The sequence below is a fragment of the Petromyzon marinus genome, chromosome 18 (assembly GCF_048934315.1).
Source record: "Petromyzon marinus isolate PM22_M1 ecotype Great Lakes invasive population chromosome 18, UKy_Petmar_22M1.pri1.0, whole genome shotgun sequence".
Taxonomy (NCBI): domain Eukaryota; kingdom Metazoa; phylum Chordata; class Hyperoartia; order Petromyzontiformes; family Petromyzontidae; genus Petromyzon; species Petromyzon marinus.
This window is the reverse complement of record NC_133684.1, coordinates 1698467-1715450: the sequence shown is the minus strand read 5'-3', so window position 1 is coordinate 1715450 and position 16984 is coordinate 1698467. Positions and strand designations below refer to the sequence as shown.

General features: G+C 46.9%; 1 protein-coding gene across 2 annotated transcripts in view; it reads left to right on the top strand.

Moving 5' to 3' along the window:
* Positions 1 to 16984, top strand: part of LOC116943539 (protein WWC2-like) — a 110595-nt gene that overhangs the window by 26580 nt on the left and 67031 nt on the right. For both annotated transcript variants that reach the window (XM_032956455.2, XM_032956454.2), the window contains exon 2: positions 12686 to 12795. In XM_032956455.2, coding sequence (XP_032812346.1) covers positions 12686 to 12795 — 110 coding nt within the window. The remainder of the gene's footprint in view (positions 1 to 12685; positions 12796 to 16984) is intronic.

The following is a 16984-nucleotide window of genomic DNA, read 5'->3' as shown; positions in this document are numbered from 1 at the left end:
CTGAGAAATGCTCGGGGCACAACAGGCACAGGAAAGCGCCCGTGGAACCACCGCGCCGCCTCGCATTCAAGTGCGGCAGTTGAAACAACACAAGGAAGTGCAATTAATGTCGGCAGGGAGAGAGAGAAAAAAAGGAAAAGAAAGGGGGGAAAAAACATACAGTGTGTAAAGTAAGAGAAAACAACAAAGAATCGTGTAGACGTTACGATATTGCGTTGCTGCCAACGCCGCCCCCCCCCCCCCCCCCCCCCCCGTAGCACACAATGCATTTTTTAATATTTCATAAGCGTTTTGGCCAACTTTTGCTCTTGGCTATTATTAACACGATGCGTTTTTTTTGTGAAACAAGATCGTGTTCAGGCGATTTTACCTGCCTGCTTGCAATAATGAAGACGGGTCGTTTTGATAAAGATTGCGCCACATCGGTTGCGTGCGGCTCCACGGTGGCTGTGGCGTCTTTGCGCGTGCCAAAGGAATCTTGTTTTGACAACGTCTTTCACCTGTCGCGCATTCTCGACGGCATTCTATTGACCTGAGCCCTCTGTCGATCTGATAACTGCGTGTCCGGGGTACCCAGGATTCGGCCGCTCGAGAGTTTTGTTCACAATTTTTTTACACCAAAGCCACAATTTTTTGTGACCCTCGCAACGTTCCTGGCACGCCAGCTTGATTGAGAATGGGGGCGTCCGCCTCCTCGCTTTTAACTCTGCCCCCGGGCGGCGTTGCGTTCACAGACGTGCCGTGCCCTAATCTCCGCCGCTGCGTGCTACGAGGCCCCTGTGGTTTCGCAAAATCCTCGGAATGTTACCCATCTTGAGCATTTATTATCCCTTTTGTATCTTTTTTTAACAACTCCACATGTCCTCGGGCGACCTTAGCCGAAAAAAAGTCTTGCTTGTTATTGCTGTTGAGAAAGGAAATTCACGGTGCCATCTCGAATGCGCCTGTTCTCATTTTGTAGGTTTTCGGCGATTTGCGTTCAGCCGAAGCTGCAAACTATAAGGGAGAGTGGGGGGGGGGTGACCCTCGCCGCAAAACTCATAACTCTTCGCCCCGTCATGAGTTTCGAGTTTGCTTGTGTATTGCCAAGGGTGGAGCGATGGCGTATCGGTTAGTGAACTCCGCCACGAACGCGGCGGCCCAAGTTCAATTCCTGTCCACGGCTAACATCGGCGGCAAGTGATGTCTGAGCTGGTCTTGCTCTATATCCCCCGCACCAACCTTCACTGGCCAACGTGGTGGAGTATAGTCGAACAACCCGCGTGAGTAGAGTACTGAGTATCGTTGGAAGGTTGGGAGTTCAAACAGTGGTTGGTGGTTGACTCGGCCCATCATCCTGCCAGGGTCGATGGTAGGAGTATTAATTAACAATGGCCGTCCTATGGGTACGCTTGCCACTGGAATAGGAATGTGGAATGTCCACCGCTGGCTCAGGGCTGTAACGGGAAGCAAGCACCGCCTTTAATGCCCATTTGAACAGGATTTTTTTTATTTTGAATGGAGTGTAAAGAACTACACATGAGACAGGGAAAAATAAGAAATTCTAGCAACTAGACAATAAATATGAGATTTAATAAAAATCGATTCTTCAATGGAATCACAACCCCAAATCTTGACAATTCCTGGAATCATTCGGAGAGTAAATCGGTGCCTGGCGAGTCAAGAAACACCTGAGGCTAGAAACCACTGGGATATGGGCGAAGCCCTCGCACGGCCTTGACCGGACGGGGCCTGCCCCGGTGCTCGAGCCTGGATTGTGGAAATGCCGCACGGGTCACAAGGATAAGTACCTCTACAAGAGGTTCCACGCTTGGGGCTCAAGCGAGGTTTAAATGTGCAACCCTGCTTGAACAAGGAGTTGTTTTTTAATTGCTCCGCTGCCCACCCCCCCCTGTTAGTTTTCGCTCGTTAACCCCTGGCTTGGCACCGACATTCGGCCCGTGGCGTGAAATCACGGTGATGAACCAAACGCAAATGTTCTCAAATATTAAGCGTGCCGTGGATAAGGTGTCGATTGGCGTTTTTGTATTATTGTTCTGGTTAAGTTGCCGCCGCGCTCTTTTAAAACTTTGAAGGGCACCTATTGAAGCAGGCGGTCGTTTTAGAAATTGAGGGGCACGCCAGGCCACCGTGGCCAGTGTCAGCCGGCGCGAAGAGCGCACCTCCACCGCTCCACCTGTTAAATGGCGCTCGGCGTGCGGGCTGTGCCGAGCTGCTGCGCTGCCTTCTGGTGAATCGGTGACGTGACATCTATTATGGATGACGCCGGCAGGATTTCGTAAAGGTCAGCGTTTGCATTTCCCATTGTGCCAGAACGGTGCTTTCGTTGGCATATTTTTTTACTGGCCCGTGTGTCTTTTTTCCGCTTTGCACAGCAACATAGGTTCCATTCTTCCTCCTCACCCTCACCTGGTCAAGAGCGGAGGAATTTATTGAGAGCTGCGTTAAAAATGGCAACATTTCTATCTTGCCCCGTGAGTCATTTTTTTCCACTTTGCGCAGCGAAATAAGTTCCGCTCTACCTTGTGTCACCTGCTTTGTTGTGTCTCGTTAGACCCTCACCTGCGTGAAATGCAGAGGAATTTATTGAGCACTGTGATAAAAATAGCAACAAAGTCCCGAGGCCTTTGCCAGACGCGGTTCCATTCTCGCATTGTTACGTTACGCGTGGAGTAACAAAGTCGAACTTAGTAGACGTCGCGCACTCGAAGCTCGTGGATTAAAGTCTTAAAATTATCTTCCCCCCTGCAGCTGTCAGACCCGCTAGGCGTCACCTCTGGTTGGTGCCGTTGACTGCTTGAATCGCATCAAGCCAAGTGCACCTTTGTACATGGAGACACAACCGTTCTCAACAGGCACACAGCGTCATCGTCGTACGATTGAAAAAAGAAAAGTCTCTGTTCACGATCCGAGATGTGTGCACTAAATGTCTGCCTGTCGTGAAAGAAACCCTTATGCATTTAGGAGTGAGGCTCCAGGCCTTTAAAACAAAAAAAACCTCCATTGGTCTGGTTTGACTCCTGCCAAGACATTGTTTACCAGGGGTCACTCGGAGGACACCGAGTATGGTGCCTTTGTTTTTTACGAACCCCACAAGTGTCCCCTGCCCCGTTCGGGGGGTAGTGGGTTTCCATACACACGTCCGTCGGGTGCACTATGCAAAGGGAGAAGCCTCTCATCCGTCTACTATATGGGGGTGGAGAGGGGACATGTTTATTGGTGTATCCTAATAACTGTGCCGGCCTGCAAAAATCCCACCTGATATCCGCACAGTTCTCACTGGGTAAGCGCACAGAATCCGGACGAGATTGTGACCACCTCCATGTCACTCACGGCTGTCAGCCGCAAAAAAAACAGCATAAAATAGAAACCATCCACCAATGGCTCATGGCATTTTTCCTTTGATCGATTGGGGTCTGTGGATATTAGAAGTTGTGGGTATTCGGGCTGCATATTACAGGCATCCTTCTGCCTGCTGTGTACACGTATTGTGTGTCTCCCCTGTGGCTGAGCGAGATGATTGATATCTGAGAACTCCTCGTGCCAGGTAGTGCGATAGGTAACTTGAGCACCACGTGTTGCGTCTCATGGATTTTTTTTTCTTTCCAACCTGTGCTCTATTTTCCCGTAACATTTAACCCCCGCCACTCATTTGCCCTTGCAAATTGACGAACAACGCTAACGGGCAATGCACGGGATGCGGCAGAAACTAAGGGACCCCGTGCGTCTACAGTAATTCACAGCGTACGCTGAAACTGTGCAGCAATTCGCTTGGACACGTCCCAGTCCATTTCGCACAAGATGCTTGAACATTCCTCAACACGTCCACATCGATCGTCGTGCACTCCCCGCCTATTTCCCCCCCTCGTTGCTGTGATGTCTCCGGGACGGTCGGTGTAGACCTCCGACTTCAAATGCCCACACAGGGCAATATGAAGAGGTCGTGAACTCTGATGCAGTTGACCTCTGGGGTCAATTTGGAGGCCGCGGTCTCCCTTGCGTACACACCAAACGACAGTACGATATATACGGCGCAGTCCTGAAGTCGATACGGCTCCTGATTTTTGCCGCAAGTGTGTTTTCAATTGTGCCAGATCAATGGGGTGCTCTGTTGACATTTAGCATGTAAGGTATTTTAGATGAGTGATAATGTGTGTTGCGATATTGACGCATGCCCGGTGGTACCCCTGCCATCATTCAAGTTAAGTAGTGTCAGTGTCACGAGTGTACAAGATCGTATGCCAGTGGGGAAGAGGTTGAATGAAGCCAATTGTAACGCATTGTTTTTTTAATACCTTGAAAGTGTTGGTAAATGTCTTTCAGAGTCACCATTTTAATATGTCTGAAGAGGTTATATCAGAGATAGGTATGAAAAGGTTGACCTTGTGTGGTTCAGAAGCCCATGAATGATTCACTAACTAATTATGTTTTGCTATGATTACAAGAGACAATGTATTCTGCAGTCTGTGCTCTGATAGCTCACGAAACTCCTGACTGCACAAACCCAAGCTTTACATACAAACTGCCTTATTTAATCCGTTTGTATGTTTTTTTATTATATTTTATTTTGGCAAATAGATTAAAGGCAATGTCGCTTGGGGCTATCGTGTAATTGGGTTGATGAATTATTTGCTGGCTGTCCGTTATTTTACACGCAGTGAAGATGCCTGCCGTTCTAAGAGAAGTACTATTTGAGGTGGCCAGATGGCAAGTGGGAATAATGCCCATTCTGGATCTAGGCCAGCCCCTTCACAGTCTGGGAGGATGTTGCACTGAAGTTTGCGAGGTGCCCGTTGCCCAGTGCTCTTGACACTCGTTTAAAGCAAGCATGAGTTTAAAATCTACCAAGTTTTGCTTATGAACGAGAATGCACGGGTCCTCCGAGTAAGTTGTGTTCAACCTTTACCGTTTAGAGACGTCTGCAAGTTACGGGGTGGGTCCCGTTGACCGCTGAATCTCGGAATGCGAAATCGATTCGGTGTTAATTTTATTTAGAGGGGCATAGCACCGTTGTTTTTTTAAGACATTGGACTCGCCGCAGAGAACTGTAGCGACACGACCGCACTGATAACTGGCGCCAAACTGCCACGCCCTCCCGCATGGATTTGTGGGAGACTCGGTCCCAATAAAATTATTTTATTTTAGGTTTCCTCCAGTTACGTTCCAATGACATAATCGGAATGGAATCGGAATAAAAACCGATGAGGTACACGCACGCATGTCACATCGGAAGGGGAAAAGGGTTAAGAAGCAGGTCAGTGCACCAGCCATTGAGGAGGAGAAGGACTGCGTTCGAGCATTCTCAAAAAAAACTGGCCAAATTACCGACATTTTGTGGATGTTCGTTCAACATTGACTCGATCAATTTCATTACTTTAATTGCATACATTTTTGGGGAGGGGGGGGAAGTCGGTGTTTATTTTTGTTAACGCTCATAAAAAAAACCTTAGAAATGTGTTAATAGATTATTAAATAACAGTGGCTATAACAATAAGCTGTGTTAAACATTATTTACGCTTTGGATTTAGAAATGTGACCTTGTGACCCCCTGGAATGCCGATCGTGTTTTCGTGAGTGTCCAGCGTGGTGGTGGTGGTGGTGCGGTTTACGCTCTGAACAATTTTTGGTTTGAATCAGTGCTGCTGTGTTACTCTGTGTGCTCCAGCGAGACAGGCCAATTCTATTTAGTATCTATATACATTATATATCCATATAAAACGTTTTACTATCCAAATGTTCAAATTACCATTTAACAGTCAGCTCTTACCCAGCCCTGAGCAAGTTAATGAATACCAAATAAATCTATTTTTTATTATTACTTTGAAACAAAGTCATATATTACACTGCATTAGCTAAAAGTCATTTTGCACAAATGTTTTCCAGCGGCCATCGTTTAAGCATATGACCTCAGAAGCAGTTTGTACTTTGAGTGGCATCAACAGGGCGTGGGCTTAATTTACCAAAACCCAAAAAATCGCGAACAAATTCAGATTGGAAGTTTGTTTGGCACTTTGGAACCACGGACTTTGGTCAATCAGAACAACTCTTGAGTTGTGCAGCTCGGCGCAAGTGCAATACAAGTCATATTTTTTAATGCTCCTAAAGCGTGCGTGAAATTGCCTTGCCGACGAAAGTTCGGCGGCGGCAGCCGCACGGCTGCCCGGTCTCTCGTGGCTCCGTGGGGAATGGGCTGGCCAAGCGCTGAGGCTGTGAGGCTCCCTCGCTGCCTGGGCCAAGTTCACTCGAGTATGAAGAGCGATTCGCCCAGGAATGCGCGCCCGATAAGAGGAATGCGAGCACCCGGGGAGATGCGTTGAAAGAGGGCACCGCTGATCAGGCCGCCGTCGCTCGTGCCAGATGGGGCCCTAACAACAAAGAGACTCCCAAGACAAGGGAGAGCAGTGGACACGGGGTGGAGAGGGGGGTGTCGGAGACGAGGCACACAGAGGGAGAGAGAGAAACGCTACTCAAGAGAATGTAACAGCGGCACGAGCAGTGAGGCTTTAAGTATGTCCGTGTGCGTAATCTTCATCTGTCCTCCTGAACATTGTGGAGAAATGTGGTCTTATAACCCCCAAGACCCCCACGGCATAGCGAGGCCCTCACTTGGCGGTGGATTGACTAAAAGGCTGTATATATACACGATGGTGCGCATAAGTTAACAAAATAAGAATTAGAATATAATGCAGCCCTTTACAAAAATCGATTACAGAATGAAGGAGTCCACCCCCAAACCTTGTTAGTCATGGGAGTTGATTGACGCTACTTAGCCATGCGGGTTGTGGATCGGGTACCCAGGACCCCTTCAGATGTCACTCGCCACTGATTGCTTAGCCACGGGTGGGAATCAAACTCGGGTCGCTGGGTTCATCGTGCTTTGTGTGCGCAAAGCGGCACTGCTGCCGCAGATCCACCCCATGCGCCGTCGAGTCTCTCCAAAAACAAAGCAGAGTGTTTGTGTTTTTTTTCCTCAGCAAGGGGCCCACGTGGATCGAGGCAGGGACCTTGTTTACTCTGCTCCGGTCCCTGTGCACCACAAGTGGCCCTTTGTGGTGCGATGATGAGAGAGGGAATTTGTGATCTGCTTTTGCCAGTCCCAACGTGGCATGCGACGGCGCACGCATGCCACCAGTCGGTGCGCGTGTGTTGACTCCACCAAAGTTTTCAAATGTGTGTACAGATTGTTAATTTATTTACACCGTTGCTTGCGTTGTGCTGATGGACTGTGGTTTGTATGCGTTTTGCGGTACTTTAACCGTGTTTTTCTTGTTTATTTGCACGCGGGCACTCGTGTGCGTTTGTCTTGTGCTCAGCAGTGACGTCGCGTGCTTAACGCACTGCCCCATGAAACCATCGACCCGAGTTCGAATTCTGCTGACGGCTATCACTGGTGACGAATATCTAAAACAGGCGTGGGCCTCCCCTAGGTCGACTCAGCCTTACATGCGTACATAGGCGGCGGTGCTGGCCGTCCGCCCCTTTGTGTACATTTGTTGGCCTTTGTAGGTTCTCGCTAGCAGCACTTGCCCCAACGGTCTGTTAAGGCTATAGGGAGGAACCTTTGTTTATTGCCACACGCATATTTTTATTTGTATGCTGAACTTCTTTCGCACTGTACGTAGCCAAATGGGGTAATTGGAGGTGCGGAAAAATATAAAATTGGTAGCTATTTGCATCAGCAGCGCGTGTTTAGTTTGAAGTTGTTCATACACTTGTAGGTGTATTTGTGCATCTCTCGATAATGGCATTGTTGAAACAATAATACTTTTAAATCCACTCCACGAAACGATTAACCTTCCTGATACGCGCCCATCGCAGGAGATGGCGGTGGTTTGGGGGAGGCCTTCATCCAGCAGTGGATTGCCACCATGGGCTGAGTTTGCAGGGGGACGGCGGCATGGGGGGGGGGGGCAATGCCCCTCCCAAACTGGACGCGTTTCTTATTTTTTTATTTAAATGTTGCCCCAAATCAATTAATTAGGCACCACCGTGATTCCTAATGCGAGGGACAAAGCGAATCCCTGCCCCCTGCCCCCCCCCCCCCTCAAATATAGAAATCAAACTCCGCCTATGATTGCAGAGAGACGGTTGTACGTGGGTGCTTCGTAAATCCAAACTGTGTTCATTTCATCACGGCTTTTGTGGTCGACTTTCCAACGAGTCGTCCACATTGCTGTGTCCGCTGTGAGAACAACGCCTCTGAGTGCAGCTTCGGGAAGCCTGTGAGCAGTGGCAAATCGCATGGCAGAAATGTTCATTCTTGGGGGTTTATCGCTTGTTTTCTTGTCCACGTGTTTGTAGCCGCTAGAGAATGAAAATACGCTATTGTGTTTTTTTTTTGCACAGAGGCTGACAATGGTGGACCTTGACCATATTTCCCACTTGGGTTTAGTGCTGCTGCTGCTGGTGGTGGTGGTGATTTAGTGTTGTAGGGGGGTTCTACAGACACAAGAGGAAATAACAAGCTGTTAGGGCCCGTCCATGAAAGGGGGCCTCGACTGGTTAGGGGCAATCCTAGGATATGTCCTCGGCGTGTAATAATATTGTGAAACATTCCGCGGAATACCATCTCAAGTGAAGTTGATTTGCACAACAGCAATCGTCGTCGTCAGCCGTGATCAATCGATCGCATGGATGATTAAAATAACTTCCCAAATTGTCGCCATCTCCCACCGTCCCGTGATGTAACAATCCATCTTAGCTTCTCCACGCGTGTGGAATTCATCACGTAATAATTCACGATGGCCATCCTCCCGGGCGTGTTCTTCCTTGTGCTGCCGCTGCGTGCGTGGTTATTCTTGACCACCTGCTGTCTGTCATCCCTTGTGTTGATGTTTCCTGTCCAAGCCCAAGCCTACTAAACTGTTGGGGCAGGTAATGTTAATCAACATCGATTAAGGCCAGCACGGCACACGAGGAGGTGGTGGTGTGGCATACACCACCCCTGGCCGCCTTTGTCTCCCCAGTGCTGATGTTTACACACCGTACCAGGTACTCGCCTAAAGCTGAGCTGACCTAGGCCTTTCCTAGTACTGATATCAGCTGTGTTTGAGAATTAAACTTAGGTCGTTAGGGTTCGTGGTACAATACTGTATCACTACAGCACGGTACCTTATGTGTACTAAAACAGGCACACACACGTACAAAGATCCCCCGTATAGCCATAACAGAATTTGGAGGCACGTGCGGTTAGTGGGCACCTGTGAAGGCTGGCACGGCACACGAGGGGTGGGTGGCCAGCACCATGCCCGACCGCCTTTGTTTTCTAGTGGTGATATATAGGCAATGCACCAGGTACTCAAATGAGGCTGAGTCGATCTAGGGGAGGCCCAGTACTAGCTCAGATTAACATCACTGATGTTGGCCGTGGCTGAAAGTCGAACTCTGTTCGCCAGGTCCGTAGTGCAGCGCGCTAATCACTGTACCACCGCTGCCCACGCACTCGCACGCTCATACGAACGCACGTTTAGAGAACACGAGTGAAAACGGACAAATAACAAGAGCCGTAAGTGTGGGTGTCACTTCACTGTGGTTGATTTGTGTCTCGCACCGCGGCTGTCAGACGCGCAAGATAACACCCTCGTGCACGCGTTCTAACGCACGCATACTGCGCGTGCTGCGAGGAAGCCGAACGTTACACTTAAAAAAAATGTAAACTTTTTTTTTACTCCCCATTATCTGTACCCGCATTTCCAATTTGACCACCATACACATCTGCGTAGTATTGCAGTTGGTAAGCTGTGTGTTACGTTTCATAGCGATTGGGTTTGGGGTTTTTTGTAGGTTCGTGGAGACACGAGTTTGGAAAGCAATCCTGCTGCACAGCATTCGATCTACGCTACTTTTCAGACCCTTCAAGGCCTTCGCCTCTTTTGCGTGAATTTCGAGTGACGCAGAGCTTGGTTGTTTCACCGTCTAAGAATTCGTGTCTTTATGCAAATTAATCCCAAAATCTGGAGGATATCCGAAGTTTATACCATACCACTTGGAAGGTAGCATTCGTGAAAAAACATTGTTTATTAAAGTCTTTTTTACATGTAGATTTTATATTTTCCTTTTTTTTGCATTTGCTAAAAAAGTATTCTGGAGGATGTCCGAGATCTTGGCCTTATCGTAATGTTTTATAAAATAGAAGAATAAACTACTCCTTGTGAAAATTCTACTGGCTCGAGCCGCCCACCCCCCGTGCAGCTGCCAGTCGAAGTCACCTTAGCGCACTCTACCTTGGTGGCACCCGGGCATCATCTTTGTGTGTGTCTCCTGCCAACTGGCCACGAGCCCTGTCCCCCACCCACTCTGCAGCCATAACCACTATCGGTGATCACAACCTCAACATCACCGACGTTTCTGCCACCAAATACATTTTCAGCTGGACCCACGCGCTCTCTGATTAACAAATCGGGCATGCCATCGCTGAAGGGAAGGGGGGAGAGGCGGGGAGCGGGTTTTGTTTAGTGTGTAATTCTTGGTGGGTAGTTTAAACTTGGGGGGGGGGGGTGCATTCCACACGGTTTAGTGATTAACTAGGGGAGGAGGAGGAGGCAGGAGTTGGGGGGGGTGCAAGTGGTTGGAGCTGACTGTTGAGCTGGCGGGGGTTGGGCCATCACCGCCGCGGCTGTGGTGGTGGTGGGGGTGGACGCGTGGCTGCAGAGTCGTGTGTGGGTTGCCTGCCTGGCTGTTTACGACATCGTGTGGGCTGCACAGATTTTGCGATCCAGGAATGCGGAATGAATGGCTGCGTCTCCTAGCGTCGTGGTCGTCGGGAGGGGCGAGCCGAGTGCTCGCCGCCGCTCTGCCGAACAGTTGCCAAGACATTCGCCACACTTGAGCGCGCCGCCGCCTCTGCTGCTGCTGCTGAGGTCTATGCTTATTTTTTCCTCTCCTGCCCCCCCCCGTCTCTTTAAAGAACATTTTTTTGTTATGCTGAGAGACGACCGAAACGATAGAAGGGTTTTGCGAGGTTTTCTTCTCCTCCTCCTCCTGCCTGGAGTTTTGCCTTTACAACAACGAAAAAGTTGGTATTTGAACGTTCAAAACCAGCATTTTTGGAATGCGCCTAACTTTTTGTGCTGATATTAAAATCAATACTGCTGAATTCTGGTTTGGCGCAGCAGATCGTGGCTTGTTATCCGTCCGAACCCTGAGTGTGGTGTACCATGTGCAACAAGAAATGACATCCATTCTGCGCAATGACGATTCCAACTTTTAAATCTATCCATTTCCAACAACCAAAAAACAAATGGCCCTCATCGGCCCTGCTGCTGATGTTATGATTACATAACACATAGTGTTATACGTGAGTAATGCTTTTCAATAACATCCAATTTAAAACAATCTCTGCACTTACCAGTTAATACTTTCTGTTGAGCAGCAGTGCGATACATGGGTAATACTTGTGCACCCCTAGCCAGAAGGGGCCTGGGTTCAAATCCGTACATGGGCGTGCTCCTGCGTGGAGTTGGTATGTTCTCATGTTCTGTGTGCTTTCTCTCTAGGTCTCTCGTTTCCTCCTATAGCTTAACAAAAACACACGACGTGACTGGGTTTTGCCAAAACATCCCAATTAAAAAATAACTACCTGTAAATTACTCAACTGAGTTTACTCATTGCAACGTTGCCCCCTACTGCGCAAACTGCAGGACCCTCCTGAAAAAAAAGTCATGAGTCTCGGCAAAGCTTTCTTGGGTAAACAAAACGAATTAAAACAAAATACGCAGAGCACTTTTAAAATACCCGTTTGCTTACCCTGCTTATGGATACTGCTTTCGTTATCATCATCGTCAGCCATGATCAATCATCCCCTTTGTGGATGAAGGACTCCCCCCAAGCAATTGTCAACCATCTCTCACTCACCGGTCATGTGACAATCTACCGAGCAGCTGTGTTCCCCCTTCTCCTTGTGCCCAATCACTATTCTCTTGTTATCGTTATCACTTCTGGCCTCCTTGCTCTGGAACAAACTGCCCCTACATGTCGAACAGTCAGCTTCACTCTCCAATGTTTCGTTCTTCTCTTAAAACACACTTATTTTTCCCTTGCCTAACCAAACTACTCTACCCCCTTCCCCATCATGAACACCATCATTCCCTTTCCAATGTTCCCTACCCGTTCATCACACTCGCTCATCACTAGGCGCTCATTGTCACTTTCATCGTCGTTTATTGCACGCATCTTTATATTAATGTGCCACCATACTTCTCATCAACTCACACTTCTGCTGTCAAAATATATCCTTTTTCGATTGAAAGCTTTCGTGACTGCAGGGATTCATATTCTTGGTTCTTTCGGTAAAGTCACGTAGAAGGGAAATAATACAAACAATAAAAATAAAACATTTTATTTTTATTAATCTCTGCACTTACCAGTTAGATCCTTTTTTTTTATTCAGCGTCTTGGTCAAGGTGTTATATAAATATATAAGATAAGCACCTCCACACGAGTTGGTTTCATCGCTCCCATCTGCACAGTGGACGTACGCTGGCGCGTTCCCTTGTTTGTCCGCCACTCCACGTTAATTGTGACCACCGTCATCATCCCCTCTTGCTACGGCGTCCTCTGCAAGCCAGCTGACTTTTACTTCGAGTCAAAACGATGCCTGCGATGCCCCTGCGCTTGCTCCACGAGTCCCGCTCATCTGCGCGCCGCTGCTGTTGCTGCCCTCCCGTTGTGCGCCGTGCGCTCGCAGGCTGACCAAGCCGCTGTCGTTTGCCGACTGCATCGGGGATGAGCTGCCGTACGGCTGGGAGCAGGCCTACGATCCCCAAGTTGGCGTCTACTATGTCGACCACATCAACAGTGAGTCCGGGCGATGGTCGGGAGCAAAGCGAAACGGTCCCGTGCATGCATCGAAGCGATTCGCACCACCTTGATCACTAAAACACAGTCATTCGTCAAAGCATGGTTCTAAAAAAACGACTTTTCCCTATTTATGTTTAACTTTTTCGCACCTACCCAGCCAACTCTGTTAATTGGAGGTGTGGGGGAGGGCAATAAACTACACACAAAATGAATTCTAAAACACAAAGCAGTGTTAATGATGAAAGTGGCAAGTCTTTTTGTTATTATTATTAAATTTAGGATTATATTAGTTTCCACGACATTATGCCTTCTGTGCTAGAGTCTGCATGGTCTACTCCAATGTGATTTTAATATATAGTCTGCTCCATCTTAATGTGTCATAATATGTAGTCAACTATCTGTTGTTGTCATGTTCTGCTTTGTCATTTCATTAAACCCAAAGTTTGCTGCTGGGTACAACGCGGCTAAAACGTACACCTGGCATAACACGCCGTTTATTTACACGAACCTTTCAATGTGGAACGTCTTTCAACGTGAAACGTCTTGTTTAACATAGCTGTAGTTGTTTATATGTACGCCCAGAATTGCTGTTTGTGGACTCGGTGTCTCTTTAAGTAAACACGCAATTCAAGAAAATCTTTAAATATTTACAGATGACAAAAGTTTACTAATTAACTTGATACATTTGGATGGCCTTTTTGTGTCCGATGTCTTACAAACACGTGGTATACATTTAAGGGATGCCCTGTTTTGAGACATTCATTTATTTCCTCTTTTGTATCTAGGACACAGATGTTCCGAATTTAATATGATCGTTGACGTGGCGATTAGGGCATTACAGCCCTTATTGAAAACGTAAATATTTACCCTGTAGGGAGTAGAGAAAAATGTCCATTCAATTGCCTTTTGTTCTGTTTGCAATCTGTGACAGCAGTCACAAAGACAAACATTTATTACAGACAAGAACACACATCTGTCATTCAAACACTCTTTGTCCCTCCGTGTTATCTGAGCGTCACATGCACGTACAGACGGCACGTGCACCCCCAGCATCATCCCACGTGACAGCACGCTTGCTTCGTGCAAACAGCCCATGTGATCACATGAACCAATGTCACCCCCATGTCTGCCCTCTTGCACAGAAACCCCCCATATTTCAGTTTAATTGAAAATGTAGTCAAGGACTCATTATACACGGGCATCTATTCAAATGTGCCCCAATGATTTCTAATGACACTCACACTTTCTGCTGAATTGGTGATTGAATGTGGTGAAAGTGAGTGCCCCATATATCGTACAGAGGCGAGCGTTAACAGATGTATTAACTGTGTTGAGATGATTGGGAGATGTGTCGAGGCTTTGAAATGAAATGTTGCTTTCTCTAGAATTTCTCCAGATTATTTTAGTGGGGTACCAATAAATGAATCACCCTGAAGGGCTTGTGGCATTCTTATTCTCTACCTATTAAGGCCACAAAACATAAAAACATAAAGGGCTGGTGTAATCATATTCTTGGTTCTTTCGGTAAAGTCACGTAGAAGGGAAACAATAAAATAAAAAAAAACATAAAACAATAAAATTCTCACAACGTTTCGACTGCAACACAAGCAATCATCACACCTGATGATGATTGCTCACACCTGATGATGATTGCTTGTGTTGCAGTCGAAACGTGAGAATTTTATTGTTTTATATTGTTATTATTTTATTGTTTCCCTTCTACGTGGTGACTTTACCAAAAGAACCAAGAATATGAATCCCTGCAGTCACGAAAGCTTTAAATCAAAATGTGTCTGGTGTAATCGTTGATATGCTTGGTCAGCTATGTCTCCGCAGCACTGAGGTTGACTTGCCCACCCACATACTCATTAGTGGCTGAATTGACCGAGGGAGTCAAATATGTACTTTTCAAATAGCGCTTTCTCCTGTGTGAATAACTGTGACTCCAATCAATGTGGCTCGGGCTGTGGTTATACCATCCACACACTGCAGCAATTGGTCTAAAAATAACCCATACATTATTTTCTGTCCATAGTGCTATTTTGTACAGCGTCTTGAAATGTGGCTGCATTGCGTCACTGTATGCATCCAAATTGTAATGTATCCTACCAGATAAGAGCCCATTGAAACCAGCATTTTTTTTCAAGTGAGACCTGGAAGATTTGGACAAGAATGTTAATGGCACCTGTAATAAGCATGCAAGCTTGATGTCAAAGTCACGGTGCGCGTCTGATGAAACGAGTGTGGAACAGTGTTCACCTCTTTTGACTGCGCTCACCCATTAGTTGCAGTTCCACGTTCGTACACTATGGGTGGCAAGTCTCTCTCCGTACGTGTAAACGTTGCTTGTAATATATAACGTTTGCGATTCCTGTCGTGGCACACAGAGCGAGCGCGTGAAATTGGCTCGCGTTGTCGGCCGTTTGTGTGTCACTTCCCATCGCGATACTGCAGTCCGTGTTTTTTTTGGTTGCTGCCAAATTGGCGGAGACATAAACGGGTGGTGGCCCCGTGTGTTTCTTCAGAGTTTGGCAGAAAGCGACGAGAACGATATGGGGGGGGGGGGGCGGGGGGGGGTTTGTGGGAAAATTACGCGGACGGCAGTTGATGTCTTGAGAAGAACAAGCGGGCGAGGGCTGCCAACAGCGGCAAAATCCACACACAATGTGGAGCCTCTGTAGCTTTTTTGTGAACTCAATTTAAGTGGCTGATAACAAAGTACTCTTAATGAATGTTTGAATAGGGTGCCTTATACACGCATGCCTTCGTAATCTTGACTGAAATCTTGATCAAATCTGTGGGGAATTGTCATCAATTGCAAGTTGAACTATGTAATACTGTAATAATGATCCTGCCAACAAGAAACAAGCACAGTTTGATGACTGATTAGTTTATACGTGGATGCAATTTATAACAAACCAGTAAGGCTTTTGCTTTGTCGTGTTAAGTGAGAGGCTGGATGGTTGCCAATGTTTCATTTTGGCAAAATTGCTTTCAGATACCTCCTTGAAGCAACACGCTGTAGCCACAACCGTCTGCTGCTCTGAAATATTAACATTGAAACAAGTGCCCAACTGTCGGCAAATAAAGTTGCTTTGAAACTTAAATTTAAATCTGAAATAGCAGCGTGTCATTGTAGATTTTCCAGCAAAAATTGCATACAGTGGCTTATACTAATATCCAAACATAATCCGGAACAACTGCTCCATTATCATGAGTACCCTTTAAGATCTCCGCCATTTGAATGTGTTGCTGTTTCACCCCATCTCTCGTGCGCACATTTTTGTTACTGTTGAGTCACATTTCACTCTTGTGTGATTTTTTTTAATGAATTTAAGTGGTCACGTCGATTTGCTGATTTTAATCGTTTTGAAAATCTTTCATCGTGGAACTTTACATTTTATTTTGCAATGTATTCACGAAGTCATGAACTGCATCTTCCCAACCGTGAATCTGTGCTCAAGCTTACTGACTCTTGCTTTACCCAATTAGAGAACAAAAATCACATTTACAAAGGGAGTTTGTGTCTGCATAAGACGCTCATCTCCTCGTTTTTTTCAGTGTTTGACACTGATTTAAAATTAGGTATGCATTCCTAACTTTGGAATGTTGATGGTAATGATGATGATGATGGTAATTGGCGAGGATGGCGGCTATCATTTAACAGGGTCTGTCTGTTAAGCCCCCTTACAGATTACTCCTAAAGACGAGTGCTGTTGTCTCGGGGACGCAACCCGTGACGAGCGATTCGTCGTTTTCGTGCCACACCGCACACGCAGGGCCCCATCATTGAGCGCCGCAAATCTTTTTTGCGTTGTTGCTGTTGAATGTATAATTAGTTGCTCTAAAGTTTAGCGGCCAAAATGTTGATGAGCGGATTTTTTTTTATTTGCTCGTCCCCCATTTTACGACGCGGTAACTTTTTTTTTCATTTTTTTCTGCGTCTTGAGAAGGGGAAAAGGCAAGCAAGGCCACCTTGGCGGGGGCGGGGGGGTCGTTCGGTGTTTGAAACAAAGAGGGCATGAGAGAGCAAAGAGGTGGTAAAAGTGTCTAATGCTTGCATGGTCTTTGCAGTCCCTCGTATGCTCAGACGTTGCCTCTGGCATGTGCGTAGCTGCCCGCTGACAAAAATTGGCTTATTTTGATTTAAAAAAAACTATTTGTGCAAAGATGGATGCGGTTATTT